General features: G+C 35.7%; 1 protein-coding gene across 1 annotated transcript in view; it reads left to right on the forward strand.

Annotated features, from left to right (window-relative positions):
• Positions 1 to 574: 574 nt before the first annotated feature.
• The window catches only part of LOC135693419 (uncharacterized protein C05D11.1), a 38,116-nt gene continuing 21,394 nt past the window's right edge, over positions 575 to 17,296 (forward strand). Inside the window, exons 1-17 of the mRNA XM_089111524.1 lie at positions 575 to 767; positions 4,481 to 4,563; positions 5,182 to 5,340; positions 5,669 to 5,824; positions 6,481 to 6,534; positions 7,548 to 7,670; positions 8,152 to 8,292; positions 8,812 to 8,922; positions 10,524 to 10,615; positions 11,257 to 11,359; positions 11,957 to 12,031; positions 12,228 to 12,338; positions 12,858 to 13,001; positions 13,589 to 13,777; positions 14,627 to 14,729; positions 15,358 to 15,488; positions 16,656 to 16,774. Coding sequence (XP_088967650.1) covers positions 614 to 767; positions 4,481 to 4,563; positions 5,182 to 5,340; positions 5,669 to 5,824; positions 6,481 to 6,534; positions 7,548 to 7,670; positions 8,152 to 8,292; positions 8,812 to 8,922; positions 10,524 to 10,615; positions 11,257 to 11,359; positions 11,957 to 12,031; positions 12,228 to 12,338; positions 12,858 to 13,001; positions 13,589 to 13,777; positions 14,627 to 14,729; positions 15,358 to 15,488; positions 16,656 to 16,774 — 2,048 coding nt within the window. The 5' untranslated portion in view covers positions 575 to 613. The remainder of the gene's footprint in view (positions 768 to 4,480; positions 4,564 to 5,181; positions 5,341 to 5,668; positions 5,825 to 6,480; positions 6,535 to 7,547; positions 7,671 to 8,151; positions 8,293 to 8,811; positions 8,923 to 10,523; positions 10,616 to 11,256; positions 11,360 to 11,956; positions 12,032 to 12,227; positions 12,339 to 12,857; positions 13,002 to 13,588; positions 13,778 to 14,626; positions 14,730 to 15,357; positions 15,489 to 16,655; positions 16,775 to 17,296) is intronic.

Raw genomic sequence — 17,296 nt, forward strand, 5'->3', positions numbered from 1 at the left:
CGCGCTCTTGTGACATTTTGGACATTTTTTAACATTTTAAGCATGAAAAACTTCTTTCACGGAAAACAGCTCTGCATGGCAAATCGAGTAATAATCTAAATGCAGTCACTGCATTTGGGAAAGTTGCAACCAGGGCCGTCCAGAGGTTTTGGAGGCCCTTGGGCAAAACGAAAAGATGCGATCCCGTGCGGGAGGGGCAAGAAGAAGTTTTGTCACAACGCCCTTAAGATTAACTTATAGATATTTCAGAATACTTCTTTCAGTCATTTATTTTCTTGGAATCGTTTAGAATGTTTTACTTTTTTAGTATGCTTTTGCTAGGTTTGACTAATTCCATTCATAAAACTGCAATTCAAATACACGATCAGTTTTAACTGATCAGTAATTCCACCACACTATTATTTACCTGTTAACTGTATTCGTGTTGATTAGAAATATTACTGGATGAAAATGAGTTTGTGTTTGTGTTTATAAGAAACCTCCATGTTTTCTTCTTATTTCCTTGGAGAGGGAGGGGGCGGCGGGTCGGTGCCACTGTGGTCGGTGCTTATATTTCTTGTCGTTGGCCTCACTTTCAGTTTCATTCTCGTGTTGCCACCGTCGTGCTTCGAAAATGGCGGCAAATGATATACAAGGATACGAACTACAATGCAAGTTAAACTTGCTAGATCTTATTCCTGTTGAAAAATATAAGTCAACACTCACTGGGCTCACTATTTGTGTTGCTAATGTTGAAGGACCGCTGGTCAATGGGTATTTTTGTCTTGGTAAGATTTTTAAAGTTAAAGTTTTACTGCTTTCTCACAAAGTCTTTCTTTTGACAACAAACAATCCGAAAAATATCTTGAAAATTAAAGCATGATTTTGAACCAAATGGTTGATTTATGATTGATTATTTAAAAATTCGAAGCTTCTTCCATCAAATTAACCATATACATATTACATAACATGTTTATAAAGATGAAACAGAATATCTAAAACTGCCTGGTCTGAAGAGCATTGCATGTGCCCACTGTCTGGGTTTTGGTTATGGCAAAACGAATTGGCATAGCTGGGCGGGCTTGTTTTCTAATCGATGGCTCAGTGGCGTCACCAGCTCGAAAAAACTGGGCTGGACAAAACAAAGTTTCTCGGCCAAGCGACTTTCTCAAGCAGCATTTTTCGTAACGTTGGCTTTTTGCCAGTGCGAAAATCGAAATCAATCTCATCAGCCGAACGCCCCCCCCCCCAAGGTTTTCCAACAGATTTCGAGAAATTTGAAAAGCGACTTTTGGGAAAACTGGGGTGGACATGTCCACCCCAGTCCACCCCATGGCGATGCCACTGCTATGGCTAGCTCATTTTAAAGTCAACTATAATTAGAATGTTCTTTGTTGTGTTTCTTTGCAGTTTCAGAATTTATTGTACACAACCAGGACAAAAGTATTGCAACACCCTAATCAAAATAGCATCCAAAAAATTTGAAGTTTTGCAAACTTTATAACTTTTTGCTTCAATATTCCCCTCAAAAATAAACAAAATCATGCTAATCAAAGAAATAATTTACTTTGAACTTTATCAAGGATTTTGAAACACTTAAAATTACAATATCAACTTATACAACTTACAATACCTCGCTCGGGTTGGTTATTTTCCCGCACTCTCTATTAAATATCAACTTAAGAAATTAAACAGTTATGAGAAAAAATATCTGCAGTGATGAAATCAAAATATTAACAGGATAAGGGAGTGAGTAGTTGTGACAAACCTTTGTGTAACTGTCTTGATTTTAAAGATTTCTCTCTGTCCGTTGGCAAAATCACAAAGCCTCCGAAACAGACGAAGACATGATTGACGGCCTCTTGATAGTTCTAGCCCACACGAACTTCAGAGAGTTGGATTATAAATGCCCCCATGTGGTATTTACTAAACAATTAATTCACATTTCCGCTTGTTTCTGGGTTGTTCTGCTTGTTCCTTGGTTGTTCCGCTTGTTACTGGGTTGTTACTGGGTTGTTCCGCTTGTTACTGGGCTGGATCGCTTGTTCCTCGTTTTAGCAACGTCGCTTTTTTAGCCTCAAAATTCTCCAACACAACTTGGGTAATTTTTTGGGCACAGTTAGGCCCATATAAATTGGTAAATCATCAACTAGTGACAAGCGAATTAATGCAATAGAATGTGTCAAAATAATGAAAAACAGTTTCGTTGGTGAAATCAAATCAATGCTAGGTAAACGAGAGAGGCAGTCTTTTTCAAAAAAGCAATTAATTATCCTTATGAGGCCATTTTTACTCAAATTTACCTGAAGTTCTGCAAACTATATGTCCTTCCTCCGCCATCTCAAAGACTTAATCTTAAAATAAGCAAATATTTCTTGTGCCCATGAAAATGATCTGATTTGAAGGTCCAGACAAGAACTGACTTAGAATGTTTATGGAGAATAGAAGAGAATCCCAGTGCATTTCATCAACAAATTTTGTGCATCAATTCCAAACCAATTTTCCGCACTAGAACCAGGAGTACTTCCACAAAATGTTTATTTAATTATAAGTTACTTGAATAATTGTCGTTTCTAAAAGACTGAACATTCCAAGAACAAGCTGAACTACCCAAGAACACCCCAAGAACACCTTTAAGAACAAGCTATTAAGCGGCTGAATACCCTTTAAAACATGTCAAAATGGCATATCATTCTAAAAATTATTTGGTCAATCAATCAAAATTAATTTTTGGGTTTGAAGGGGCCTGATTAGTCTAATGCTGTTGGTGTTGTTACAACCAACTGATATTTTGCACACCAAAAGTGTCAATGGGGGTTTCTACATGTGGAGCAAATTCGAGTTTGACCCCCTTTGTGCATTCAAGCAATTTCCTGTTGTTTTGTAAATCTTTCACATCCAGTGACAGTGAATGTTGTTTATACTTTTAAACAGGACTATTCCACTAGTAAAAATACAACACGTTACTTGACTATCTATTGTCCTCCAAACAATTGTTCTTCCAAACTGCTATTTTGCCCAAATGATCATGGTATGCTAATAGTGCACTCTCTTTCTGAAAGCAGAATCCTACCTCTATGAAGCAGAACGAGACACACACCTGCTCCCCATGGGCCGATGCAGGCCCACTTCCTGGATAGGATTTTTATAAGGGGATTAGAAGGGAATTTTTGACAAATGGAACAGAAAATGCACAGTGCAGGCCTTGCCCAGAAAGGCGCTCGATCGAGCATGCGCGCCTAGAGCGCACCCAAAAGAAGCCTTGGAGAGCGATTTAAAGAGCGCCTCAAAACGTAAAAACAATATTACCACAAAGCAAATTAATTTTTTGGCCTTTGTCTAATAAACTTGGTCAAGCATAAACAATCTTCCCAATAGAGTGCAATATTATGATTTGCGTAAGATTACCTTTTGAGAAAAAATTCAGCAAATTCAACGTTGGGTTTTCGATACCATTTTTAATCTAATAACCCTCTAATAACCATCAAGGATACAGGCCATCAATTGTATTCTCCGTCAGATTTATTTGATTTTCGAGCAAGCGTTAATCTTCTGTTGAAGTATTATTTTCTTTTTTTCTTAATAATTTAAAATCACCTTTGCAAATCAGAGATCACATTTCCGTCCAAATTATCACATTGCTTTTCAGTTTGCATTTGCTTTCGCGGGTAGTAGATGTTCTAGTGTGTCTTATAGAATGGATAGCATAAAAAGGGAAACAAAGTTGATGTTCGAGCGCCTGAAATAGGCATTTAAAAATGTTTAGTAACTGCCAAAGCAGCGCCATAGACTTTCCAAAACAATGATCTTTGCCATTGATTAAAGTCCATAATTTTGCTTTACATTCATATTTTCATTGAATTCCAATTATTTTTGTTTGTTGGTGCATCAAAGTTTCCAGTTAAATCAATCTTTTCTAAATTTTGTCCTGAATTTTTTGCTTTATATCACATGTTTCATGCCAGAGTTTGTGCGCCACTGCTCTATTTTTTTGCATGCAAATGGGATCTCTGACTGCTTCATTTCTTGTGATCAAAACTGCCTTGAGTTTAACATTCCTTTTCCTTCAATGGGTTATGTTCATTTCAAACTCTCCAGGCCTGATGTTGTGACTTAATTCGAATGACCCAGAGAAATTGAACAAAGTGACAGTCTCTTCATTGTTTATTGAAAAGAGAGCTAAAGGGAGTGGAGGTAGCCCCCGCATCATCTAATGTTCACCACAGACTGAACAAAGTAATACTTCTTTGCATTTTTTGTCCCAAATTGCAACCACATAAAGGCAAATTGGTTTGTACACACCAGCATGCCAGAATTAAGGGGACACACCAGCACACCAGGCCTTTTGTTCTTTCTTATGGAAGATCTCAACACAATGTGTCATACTCTGCAAATTGGGAAACAGCAGTTAGAGCACATACTTTAGTACTTTGGAAAAAGATTGTATGTAATTTGAAAGCCCTGGAAAATTTTATAATTGGGACATTTTATGACCTTTTAGCCACTGAGGCCCATGATGATGATGGACTTCCTCATACATTGGAACATTTAGTGTTTATGGGATCTGAAAAGTATCCATACAAGGTTTGTAAAACTTTTTCAGGAACTGTTGCTAAGTTCTTTACCAGTATGGTATGGAATAGTGGGCACACAGTCAACTGGTATAGGAGCAAGGGTGCATGGGGGGGGGGGGGAAGGAGAAAAAGAGGCATGTCCCTTTCACCTTGCTTTCAAACCTGATGTAATGCAATCCTCTTTTCTGAACAAGAAGTACACTTCTTGAGATTAGATGCCCAACCGAATCTGGAATTTGATGTCAATATGTAATTTTGTAGTCATCAATGAAATATAGTCTTCTCTAAAAACATATTCTGATCTGGATGGATGTCTAAGGCATCTAAGAGTATACTCTTTTTTACTTAATAGTAGGTTATACTTTGGAAAAATTGATTTGTCAATTGATTTTCTACTTCCCGAAAAAATATCCAGAGCCAAGAAGCTAGCTTCCTTTAAAATTAACTTTTGAGCATGCCCCTGGACTTTGCTATTAGAACATGTCTTCAGTATAGGTATGTGTGAATCTACATTGCTGTACCTGCCTTGAATTATCTACCACATGAATAATAACCAATTATAGTCAATTGTCTTCAGTCGATAAGAATCATGGTCTAACACGATTTTTTGTATGAAAATTACCTTCAGGGTCTTCTGGATTTATTTGCAAACAGATGTCTGGCACAAGGGACTAATGCATGGACAGATGTTGATCATACAAGCTATACACTTACAACTGCAGGAAGTGAAGGATTCCTCAACATGCTTCCAATTTACTTAGACCATATTCTTTATCCAACTTTGACAGTGAGTTTTTTTATTTTGATCTTATCAAATTAGCATACCACACTCTGCTGAACACGAGGATTAAATGCCTGCTTGGTTAAAGAATTGGTTTTGGAAGATAATGTGTAGGTTATAGTTTTCTATCAATTTGTAGCCTCAAAACTACATACCATGACACTTTATTCAAATAGCAAATAATACACATTTACAAAGCAATATTTGTGAGAGACACGTTAATTGATATAAACTTACACCTCAACTTATGAAAGTAAAGATTCTTGAAGATTTTCTGGCATGGCTGACAATATTGAGGTTATCCTGATCTCTTTCATATTTTATCATTTTTTAGAAATCTGCTTACATAACAGAGGTTCATCACATTAATGGTGATGGCGAAGATGCTGGTATAGTTTATTGTGAAATGCAGGCCAGGGAAAATACTGAAAGCAGTAGAACATACTTAGAATTCACACGAGCGATGTATCCAGGCCTCTGTGGCTACAAGGTAATCTCAGCTGTTTTCACCAAGACAGCCGATGTAATGTTTCTAAGACTTTAGCCTGAGCATTGGTGATCTTGTCACTAAATAGTAGCTAATTATTAACTGATTGTATGTTTTTATCAACTCTGAAGAGGGGGCGGCTCTGCAGCCTCCAATCCAAAGTTAGCTTTGATAATTCTTAAGAAGAACAAAACTGATATCTCCAATAAAAAGAATATTTGGAGTAGCTTCAAGGTTACTTCTAGAATGTGGGCTGTATCATAACCTTAAAGATACTGAACCATAGCCTTATCGCCAGTTGCTCCTTTGCTTTTGTGGATAACACTATTGCCTCTCGCCATAGTTGGCAGTTTTTGAAGAAGAATAAATTGAAATCAGTTTATGGGCCAGAAAGGCCTAGGTATTGTTTTGAAAAAGGTTGTCTGGAATTGAAAAGTTCAAACCTTGCAGCTTTTAAAGAAAAAAGATTGAAATCAGGTTCTGGGCCAGGAAGGCCTTGGAATTTTTTTAAAAAGTTTTGTCTGGAATTAGAAATCCTGAAGACAAAATATTTAATTGTAAATTCGTTATAACTATGTAACAGATTTTGTCTCAAGAATGTCTCAGGAGAAGCTTTTAACTTTCATATCAGGAAAAGTGAGATCTATTTTGATTTTCAGAGTGAGACTGGTGGGATGACCAAAAACCTGAGGACATCATGTAGTCACGGAAAGGTAGATATTTAGATCTGATAAATTTATGGGCCTAAGGAAGCTCACTAGCAGTTTAATGTACATGCCTGAAATATGAATAGGATAAATATAAAAGCAGATAGTGTAGTGACCATTGTCATTTTTACTCTTATCCTTCATTGTATCTTTGTCATAAATAATTGACGTTGTCATTTCTATCGACTATGGTTTTCTGTAGCCTGTAAATGCACCAAGACGCAAAGGTCATGTAACATAGTCTATTGCTCACGACTCTGTGATTTCTTCACGTTAGATAAGATATACGATCCCTCCAAACAGAAGCAAAGTATAGGAAGCAAAATATAGGAATGCATCAACATAAACAAATTTTGCTGTTATTGTACCATTATTGCAATTTTTTGTCTTCATCATACTGTATTTGTCCGGCCAGTAATTCTTTTTACTAGAGGCAACTGTTATATATAAATGAAGGCAACTAATGATACATCACTGATGTAGATTTTCATGAAAAGCTTGTTAGTTTCCTTGAGATTTAGATTTAGGACATAGTTGGAGGTGGTTTCTAAATAAAAAAAATCTGCCTAGAAAGGGATAATTTGAAAAAGATTTGTTTTACAAAAGATTAATTCATATTTCTATCAGTTAGTCGAATCATTAAGACTTTGGCTGTATTTCCAATGTCGACGACAATCTGTCGCATTGAATGTTGGATCGGATTTATCTGCAGATTAAAATTTTGACAGTAACTTTTCTTCAAATGTCAGGGACGAATTCTGAGTAGCTGTGATAATCTAAGGTGCATTTGTATTCATTAAAAAGAAGGAACAAGATTAGGTAAATTGTCTTAAAGAGTGTTAAAATTTGTTGAATCACCAATCATCATTTTGGTTCGAGCCAAGATTTTTTTTAACCTCTGAAAAGGTCAGTTTTTGATATGTCCGTAATAACGTGTCTTTTTAACACACATAGCTCATGTTTAGGAGATTTTCTTATGCTTTTAATAAGCATAACCGTATATACAATGTCTTATTCAGGTTTGCACCTACCACGCATCATTTTACCGTCCAGAGAATCTATGTGTTATCGTCACTGGACAGGTTGAATCAAGAAATGTTTTGAAAGTCGTCAGTGACTACGAAAAAATAATTCTTGAAAAGGTATTTCACAGTTATGGTATTATTCCAAGATCACTTTTGGGGCTCGGAGATTTATCAATCCTTTTTTTGAAACCAGCTTTCTTTTGCCTTTCATTGGCCAAAACCCTTTCTAATTTTTCAAAGAATATTTGGTTTTAGTCAGAAGAACACCTGACTGTTTTTTGGGCAGAAATAAAGAACAATCTATATCCGATTCGAATACTATCTATGTTGCGCAGTAGATTACTAATCTTAACTAGGGTTTAAAAGCTCTTTACAAAGATTATAAAAATATATAAATGTTGCCGATTTCTGACTTTTATATGCTTTGCGAAGAGTCTCTCTTAACTTATTCAGGTACGCATGTATTGCTTTGATCAAAAGTTTTATGTGGTTAACATGAAGTAAAGACAATGAGGAGCAGCCTTGTTTTCTTATGTCACCTTTCCAAGGCTTGCTGTCTTTTGTTTTTTCTTGTAAAATTATTTTTTTTGGATTTTAGGGGGCAAGAGGTGATTTTACAAGGCCATGGATGACCCCTGTGCCGCCATTGGAAGAAAGTGTAGAGAAAGTTGTTGAATTTCCGACGGAAGATGAGTCAAATGGCATGATATTGATGGGTTGGAGAGGCCCTCATGTACAGGTAAATTATACTTTTTTCCTTTGCAATATTTCCCTTGTAATCATTTAAATTTTTTGAAATTTTCATAAAACGGTGAAAATATATTGATATTTCTTTTTCTACTCAAATTTGTTTTTTGCGTTTTTGCGGTCATGAAAGTCAGCAGTATAAACTTTTACAGTAACCTTCTTTACAGTAAATGTTTTCATAATAATTTTCCCCCCTATTACTGGTGTGGCTCTTCTAATCATAAAATAAGTGACAGCATTTAATTAATAGGTGACAACATTGCTATTGGTGCTCCAGAATAGTTTACATCGTCACCAGAATACTTTTCTCTAGATAACTAGCGACCAATGAGAAAACAATATACTATCTGGACTTGTAGAATATGGTATTTTTAAGTTTGTAATTCTGAGATTCATGCCCAATTAAGACTATCATACCAAACCTTATCATCTATCATTGACTTCGCATATCATTGAAGTAAAAGGCAACAGTTGATAAGTGGCAACAATAAATACTCTTTATTGTTTCTAGGAATATTACGAGCTTGCAGCGTTGGACATTCTCATGCAGTATTTGACTGATACATCTGCTGCACCTTTGCAAAAAGAGCTGGTTGAAATTGAGGACCCCTTATGCAGTGACGTAAGACATCAAATTCCTTTTATATGATGCCCTACCACGATCATGAACAGACAGTTTTGAGATTATTCACCTCTTTCCTCCGTTCAATGTGATATCTCTACTATTTAGGTGCCCACGTTTTTAAACCAGCATGGGTTGAGAATGGAGGTTTAGGGATTGGGGGTTAGGAGATGGGGGTTGGTAGTTGGCTGTTGGCGGTGAAGGGATAAGGGGATGGGGAACAGGGATTTGGGGGTTTGTCTCAACAGGTGTGAACAAGATAATAGAGTTAGTTAATCGTGATAGCATGAGATATATTCGACTATTTGAAAAACAACACGTAAGGGCATCAGTGCAATGCTGCGATCAGATGTTTGGCAGAACATTTTCAACTGAAAACATAACAGCCTTAATTATTTGCCTGTAGTCATTTTCTACAAAAATCAGATGTAAGTGAATTTGAGTAGTTATTCAACTTTATTCTTTCGTCTAAATATCTTTTGGACGCTCACGAGATAGTGCTGAAAAATGCATACCATCAATTCAAATTTTTATAATTTCATCAAGTATTTTTTGTAATCTTCGGTCTCTTTGTAATCTTTTGTAAGATCAAAATCTTAGATTTATCCATCTTAATGCTCAGTAACTTTATGGCAAAAATTGATACATTGATTTTTGTCTTACCAATGCCTAGACTATACGGCGGAAGGCCAATGAAAACAAAACACAGTAAAGTGCAACACCAAAGCTTCGATATGTTTTCATTGTTCGATAAGGAACGCTGATTTTTAATCCCGTTTTCCGAAAATAAATGTTCTGATCTGAATTCTGCCCGAGAAGATGTTACCGTTTCATATTAACCCAAGCTTCTTCGAAATTTTTGCAAATGTCGCATTAATTAAAGCACAAATCTTGAATAATTTATTCTCGCTAAATCCCGAACGGTACATTTAATCCTCAAATTCGAAAATTGCTCGCTAAGAAATTTTTGTTCTTACAGTTCCAAAATTGATCTTGTCCTGTTTTTTGGTGTTATGTATTCAAACCAAATTTTTGGTGCAGGTTTTTCGAAAATGTCATATACGACATTTAGCATGTTGGGCATTTGATGACGAAAACCAATTATCGCTCTGGTGTTTTTAGGCTTCATATTTGTATTTTCGTCTTATTTAAACGCGTTGACACAAATTATTGATGACTAACTTGACAATTTTGCTGGGAAACTCAAATTCCTTTGTTACTTTTTTAGGAGTGTATTCTTGTTTTTTTGTTTTTTTGTACGCAATAAGACAATAATTGCTTCAAGAGTCCGAGTGTAGCTTTTTCGTGTCCTTGATAATTAATTTCATCAAAATATTTTTTTCCTCGCTAAAATTTTCTCTCATTGATTTTGTTTATCAAGTAGTATTGTTGATTTTTAATTGCAAGAACTCCACTAAAGCCAGTGTGGTGTGGATTCTCTTTTTAATCTGTTATAATAACAGTAATAATGGGCTAGTTCCAGCTTATCCACATAGTTGCTATACATCAGTTATAGTCATACTCTTATAGAAAATGTTTGCAATACCTTTACGTTGAACTAGCTTCAAAAGAAAGTATTTTTATACCTGCTCTAATTTTAGATTGGTTATTCCGAGTTGGAAAATTTTGAGACATGTTTTCTATTCAAAGCAAGTGGTGTTCCAAAAGAGAAATTGTATCAGCTTCGAGAAAGGTAGAATTTAGAGAACATTCACTATAAAACGTTGCTGTCTGAGTATGTAGTTAAAAAGTACCTTCTAAGTATTCAATGGATTGTATTAAATACAACTAACCCCCCCCCCCCCCCATTAACAATCATCACCTTAATAATTGATTCAACGAACATGTACTTGTTAAAAAAATTCTTAACAACTTGCCTCAAGACAGCAAAAACCTTTCTAGAGCAAACGGTTAATCTGGATCACTGTTTGAAAGTCTCACTGTATAGAAAGCCCAGCAGTTGGTTCTTAGCCTAGATATATAATCATTAAAAATTTTTTTTGAAAAAATGATACAGGTTAGGTTATGTTAAAATCGTGGCCGGGCTAAGCAAACTTTAAAAATACTTCTGTCTTTACCTAATGCTTGAGGAATAGATTTACTTGAAGCGGTAACGATAGTCTTTTTATGGCTAGATGTTTACATGTTATCTCCATAATCCCATTCTTTGTTTTTCTTTTACTTTTAAGCCTTGGTGAAATTTGTCTACCTTTGTCTTATCGTTTTGAAACGGTTCTGAATTTTCTACTTTTACTTAAGTTGCTGCAAAAATCATCCGGATGAATGTTTATTATTGTTTTGTCCATTAATTCTGTTTGTTAAAATTCATTGCAGTGTGGAAAAGGTTCTTCAGCAAATAGCAACAGGCCAGTCTGTATTAGACATGGAACGTATGAATACCGTTATTCACCGTGAGATTTTAGACAGCTTGGATAAAGTAAGTGTTATATTTTGACTTCTTTTTCAGTGTTAATAACAGTGCTGCCGTTGTGGACAGACACGTACCGGCTTAAGCTTTTTGAGCCTCATTCACTCACTGCTCAAGTAACAGAATTCAGGTTAAGGCCCTAGGTACTTTGAAGCAAGTAATTGTATTTTTTTAAAAGAAGGTTTCCTGTTATGAGTTCTGGAAACTGATTATTCCAATTGACTTTGACGTTAGCGTCCAAATAATTTTTTAACATAAAACATCTTGTCTGCATGATGAGGGAAAATAAAAGTACAATCGAAAAAGGAAAACTATTTCTGTGTTTGAAATGTTTATTGGTAGTCACTCTCATTGCTGTTGTGTCACTTCTAATATTTAGTGTATTTTTAATTATATTGGATGCTCAATTTTTCATAGGCTTGACAATTTAAAAAAGATGGTCTTTCAGAGTTGGAGTGAAAACCGTGCTAAAATGTTAGGAACTGATAATCGTCTTAATCATGCTTGTTATATTTGTGCTGCAAATTCTCAGGAATCATCATTGTGTGTCTGTGTCAATGCGTAAGAAAATTGAGAAATGTTCATTGATAGCCTTTGTTATTTTAGCTTGAAGATAACCCGCATGATACAATGGCTCAGGGACTCATTGGTGACTTTTTGTATTCCGAAAAACCAGAGCAGGTATGTTAATCATGGAGATCACTAAGAGATTTCGTAGTACGTTAATTGACCTTGATCTTTAATATCCTCTTTTTTATGCAATGTAACTTCCTTTTCACAACCATATTTATCTCTTAACATCAATGCTAGCAAAATATCGATACTCCCTTACCTGTTACAATGTGAATCCATTCTTGAGCAAGTTTTTCTTTTTCAGCTCAAAGAGTATCTAAACGACCTGCCACGTTTGGAACAGCTGAACAAGGAACCGGAACAATTCTGGATTGATTTGTTAAAAAAATACCTCATCGACAGGCCTAAAGTTGTGGTACAGTCTTCCATTTATACTTGTAAAATGTGGACTTGGAAATGCGAATCTTCTTAGTTTAACAGCCCATATTTTTTACGCTTGTAGTGCTGTTAATCATTTTCTAGTCTAGTCTGTTTTCAAAAATTTTTGATTTAATCTTTTTGATTCTATCATTTCTTCAGTGTTTATTTTTATATACAATCTTAGAAAAATATGTTCCATGTGATGAATGGATGGAAATTAAATCTTGAACTGAACAAGCAAGGAACAAAGCGCTTTTTATTTTGGACTGAAGGCTATAGTTCAATTAATCAATACTTTATAAATGAAATACTTGAAGTAATAAGAAGTAATACTTGAAGTTCTTTTTCTGAACCCTTTTATTATTTCATCTCATTCGCCTTTTAGTTCTTATATTGACTACCTCAGTTTTCTGGGAAGAGCTTTCTATCTAGTTCTTTTTTCCCACTTTGCTATGTTGTCCCTTTAAAAGCATAGAAAATAAAAGAGAACAATGATTAAAGATTTCTCCACTAGATCATTGGAAATCCAAGTGAAAAGAAGATGAAAGAGATGGCAGAAGAAGAGAAACAGCGGATAGAGGAGCAAAGGAAGTTACTTGGAGAAGATGGTCTGTCAGAGAAAGAAGATGAATTAGAGAATGCAACTGACGAAAACGAGGTACCGTCTCAGTGAGAGTTTTGTTATATGTCTTCATTCTGATACCTTTTATAAGTAAGCTTAGTTTTACTGTTTTATATGCTACTTACAATCCCTGACAAAAGTTAATAAAGCATCCAGTTGCTTAAGTGCTCTTTTGAAAATATTACCGTTTCCAATAAAAGTGACTGACACTGCACCCCCTCTCCTCCAAAACAACGTTACTTGTAGAGTTAAATGTCATAGCTATCTGAATTAAATCTATTGGACCACACTGAACCTCTTAGCTTCACAAAAAAACATTGGTCAATGAGAAGAGGGGGATGCAGTATGAAATATTCAATACTTTGTGTGGCGTAACAAGACTTTAGGCGGGCCTTGTAGCTTAAAGTGAAGCGGCCCTGTGACTCTATAGTTAAATTTGATTTTAATTTTGATGAAGCCTGTGACAGTATAGTTGCAAACTATGACGTTAGGTATTTCAACGTTGAAACAACTGAAAGATTTTACATTATCGCTTTATCTTGGATCTATATATTGCAAAGCCCGTTCATTTATATACCCGTTATTTTAGTACCCGTTTTGCTCATTTAAAAGTTTTGTTTTAGGTCGAGCCGCCACCAAATCTCGTAAGCTCGATGAAAGTACCATCAACCGACAGCATACCATTCCATGCCATTCGAACTGCTACAAACACTCGGAAGACAGAGAATTCTCCGGCAAAAGTACCAAAGTTTCATGTGTCAGAAATCCCATTCGCCTTCCAGCTGGATAACATCAAATCTTTGTTCCTTCAGGTTTGTTTATCAAGTCACTTGGAATTTTCAATGAAACATTGTTGAACCTTTTCACGAAAGGCCCACATGAAAAAACTCTATTTCAAATGTGATATATCACAATCAAAGGACATAAAAGAGTCCGAGGAGAGCAAACGTAGAAGGGTTTAGAGTTTGTTCCTCGCAGGGCGATAAAAGTTTTCCCATTAAGAAAAGCTCTAATTTTTTATAGAGCTGAGTTGTAGTTGCATGGGGGATTTTGCTTGTACCATCTTGATTTTTAATAGCTACTTCCTGCCTTCGATGCAATTGCTAGGCATTATTTTATCATTTATTCTTTATGCTTATTTTGGAAATGGATTTAGGGGTGTTTGGTAGCTCAATGAATAGATAGATGCCCCGAAGAGGTGTAAGGAATGTCTTTTTGGAGCATTAGTTTAAATTAACAAGTTTATGGCTTTATCGGTTTACAACCAATTCAACCAAAAAAAATTCTGACGCCAAATTCGAAAAAAGGTATAAACGAATAAGAATTTATAAAACTTGTTTGAATTCATAAAACTTTGTTACTTTATTTTACCGAATCCTTCTAAACGACGTGTGTCAATGCCGGATCAAGTTAGGGTTCAGCTTGAACGGGTCTCTGTACATTTCTAAACCGGATCCAACTGCATCTGCTGGTAACTTTAAAAGCAGAAAGTATTTTGCCGTATCCAGCGTATACGCAAGACGAAATGCGTCTCAAGCAAAATTTGAGCCAAATACACATGCTCTTGTGCAACAGGGGCCTAAATTGCAAAATAATTGATTTGTAATATACTTTGAAGTTTCTTCCATTTTCTAATTTTTTTGTGTAACTTTATGCTACAGATGTCGGTTGTTTTCAATACATCTGCCATCCCGCAAGATCTTCGCTTTTATTTGCCTCTTTACTCAGATCTCATATTTGAATTGCCTATCCTCCGTGATGGCCGTGAGTATGATTTATTAAGTATGATATATAATGTATTTGATATTTGTTTAATATAATGTTGCCATCTTTCATGATTAGCATTGGTGGATTGCAACTGTCGCAGTCCTTTCGCTGAAAGCTTGTAAACTTCCTCCCAACATGGGTTACAAAGAAGATAACTAATTTGTTTAGATTAATGGAAACTACATGGCTTGTTTCTGTTGCCATAAGAAGTGTTGCTTGATATGTTATTACGTTACGAAATTTGTATTCAAATGAGAAATTGAGCCTTGTCAAACGTCATTATTTAGCCTGTCAGCTAAATTTTTTTTCTATCCTACTACTTTTTTATTGCAATTTTTAACAAAATTTTCATTTCATTTTATTTCCATTCATTTTAATTAATTCAAGGTTGGTTGCCCTTCAGCCAGAGCTGATTTACAAAGGGCCCTCCATTTGAAACTTTAATTACAATCGAACATATTAGAAATTAAACTAAATATTATATTCCAAGTTCAGAAAGCGATGTTCCCTCGCCTAGATGTTAAACTTTGGTGTTCTATTATGGCCGAATGCATGTAACAAGCCACGGCCAAGACGCTATTGAATTACGATTTACAATGTAATTCTATACTCTTTTATTCAACAGAGCTGATTCCACACGATGACGTGGTAAAACAACTAGCGGCAGATACCCTCTCCAATGCAGCAAGTGTTGGAATTTGTGGCGATACTTTCTCGCCCGGGAGGTGTTCAGAGGTCTTTATGCTCCAACTCAAGGTTAGGCCACTGCCTCTTTCTAATTCAAGCTCACTGCCTCTTTCTAATCCAAGCTCGCTGCCTCTTTCTAATCCAAGCTCGCTGCCTCTTTCTAATCCAAGCTCACTGCCTCTTTCTAATCCAAGCTCGCTGCCTCTTTCTAATCCAAGCTCACTGCCCCTTTCTAATCTATATGCAATGCCTCTTTCTAATCCACACGGTTAACCAACCTTGTATCAGCAATTATTAAGTTCCTCTTCAGCAGTTCTTGCTGTTTTTCAATGAGAATCAGCATTTTATAATGACGTGACACTGTCTTGCATACGGCCTTGCATCGATTGTATTAAGACAATTTTTATATCAACAAGGATGTGCATGGCGCTTTAAGTTATGGTTTCAAATTTGAAGATGATTGAAGAAGGTAGGGCACAAACCAGAGGAAATATAGCATGCTAAAGTACTTTTCGTCCGACACTCTTCAGAGTATAAACGTCGAATATGGTCCAAAGTAGGCAGACAATTTACACCCAAGTGCTTAATGCGCATTCTATTACTGTATATATCATAGAGAACAAGTGGGGGGACAGTGAGAGGACATTTCAAGCGAAGGATAACAGTTTTCTACAGTTTACATTAAAACTGTACACAGGGTTTAGGCAATATTTAGACAATATCTGCTTATTCCACTTGCTTATGATTTAGTAATCTAAGCAACTATAAAGCATTTTTGTATATTTGAAGAAATGCTTCACCTGACTCTCGCTCTTTTTTCTATAGTTTTTTAAATAACCTTACTTAGCAAATTCAAACCGCCAAAGGTAAAGGGACATGGCGTCTGCTAATAGCCATAACATGAGCGATGATGATATATGGTAAAGATGTTGTAATTTAAGCTATTGCTCAAATGTTCTCAAATTAGTAAGCTTTATCGGTTCCTTTTGATTATGGACTTAATCTTTCATGTAATCAGATAGATAAAGAATAACTTTAAGGGATATGAACGGAACTTTGAATAGAACATGGAATTGAATCATCCGTTACAACGAGATCCGAGATAGGGACATAAAGGCGTGTCAGCTGACCCGAGTGATGGTAACATTTCTCTAATGAACTTTTTTGCTGTCCAAGCTTTTCAGTTGTGGGCTTATGTTGTTGTTTTATAAGTATTCATTTATCATTCTAATATAGATGGAAACTAGCAAGTTTGAGAGAGGTATTCAGTGGCTGCGAGAGCTGTTATACAATGTGCAATTCACTGCTGACCGAATCAAAATAGTCGCAACCAAGATTCTGAATGACATACCCAAGTTAGTAAAAATCTTTTAAAGTCAAAAGTCTCTTGGACCTTTTAAAATCCCCTTCTATCTTCTGCTTGAATGCTGAGAGCATACGGCCTAGATCTTGCCTACACCAAAGTTTGAAATAACTAGAACCTTGACTACTTTTGCCTCTTCCCAATTCGACTTTCATTACTAACACAGGAAAAACTATCTTAGGTCTACACAGAATAAACAATTCAAGCCGTGAGCCTCGCCAGTTCGAGAAACTGATGTTCAACTATATTTGCTTATTATGTGCCTTATGTTATCAACTCTACTTTCACTATCTACTATAACAGTCCTTTGTATGTTTTTGATACTTCATACGAACTTTCTGCCAATCCATGATAATATATTAAAGTCAATTTGAACTGGATATCCCAAATGATAGAGGGCTGAAGTAGCGGTTTAAGCTAAATGAGGTCAAGTGGAGGAGTAAGAGGGGTAGGGAAGATAATAAATTAAGCTCCTTTGAATGAACCTGGGTTGGATCTGTTTTCTTTACATATA

This window comes from Rhopilema esculentum, chromosome 11 (genome assembly GCF_057945365.1).
Source record: "Rhopilema esculentum isolate cy_ngs chromosome 11, ASM5794536v1, whole genome shotgun sequence".
Lineage (NCBI taxonomy): Eukaryota > Metazoa > Cnidaria > Scyphozoa > Rhizostomeae > Rhizostomatidae > Rhopilema > Rhopilema esculentum.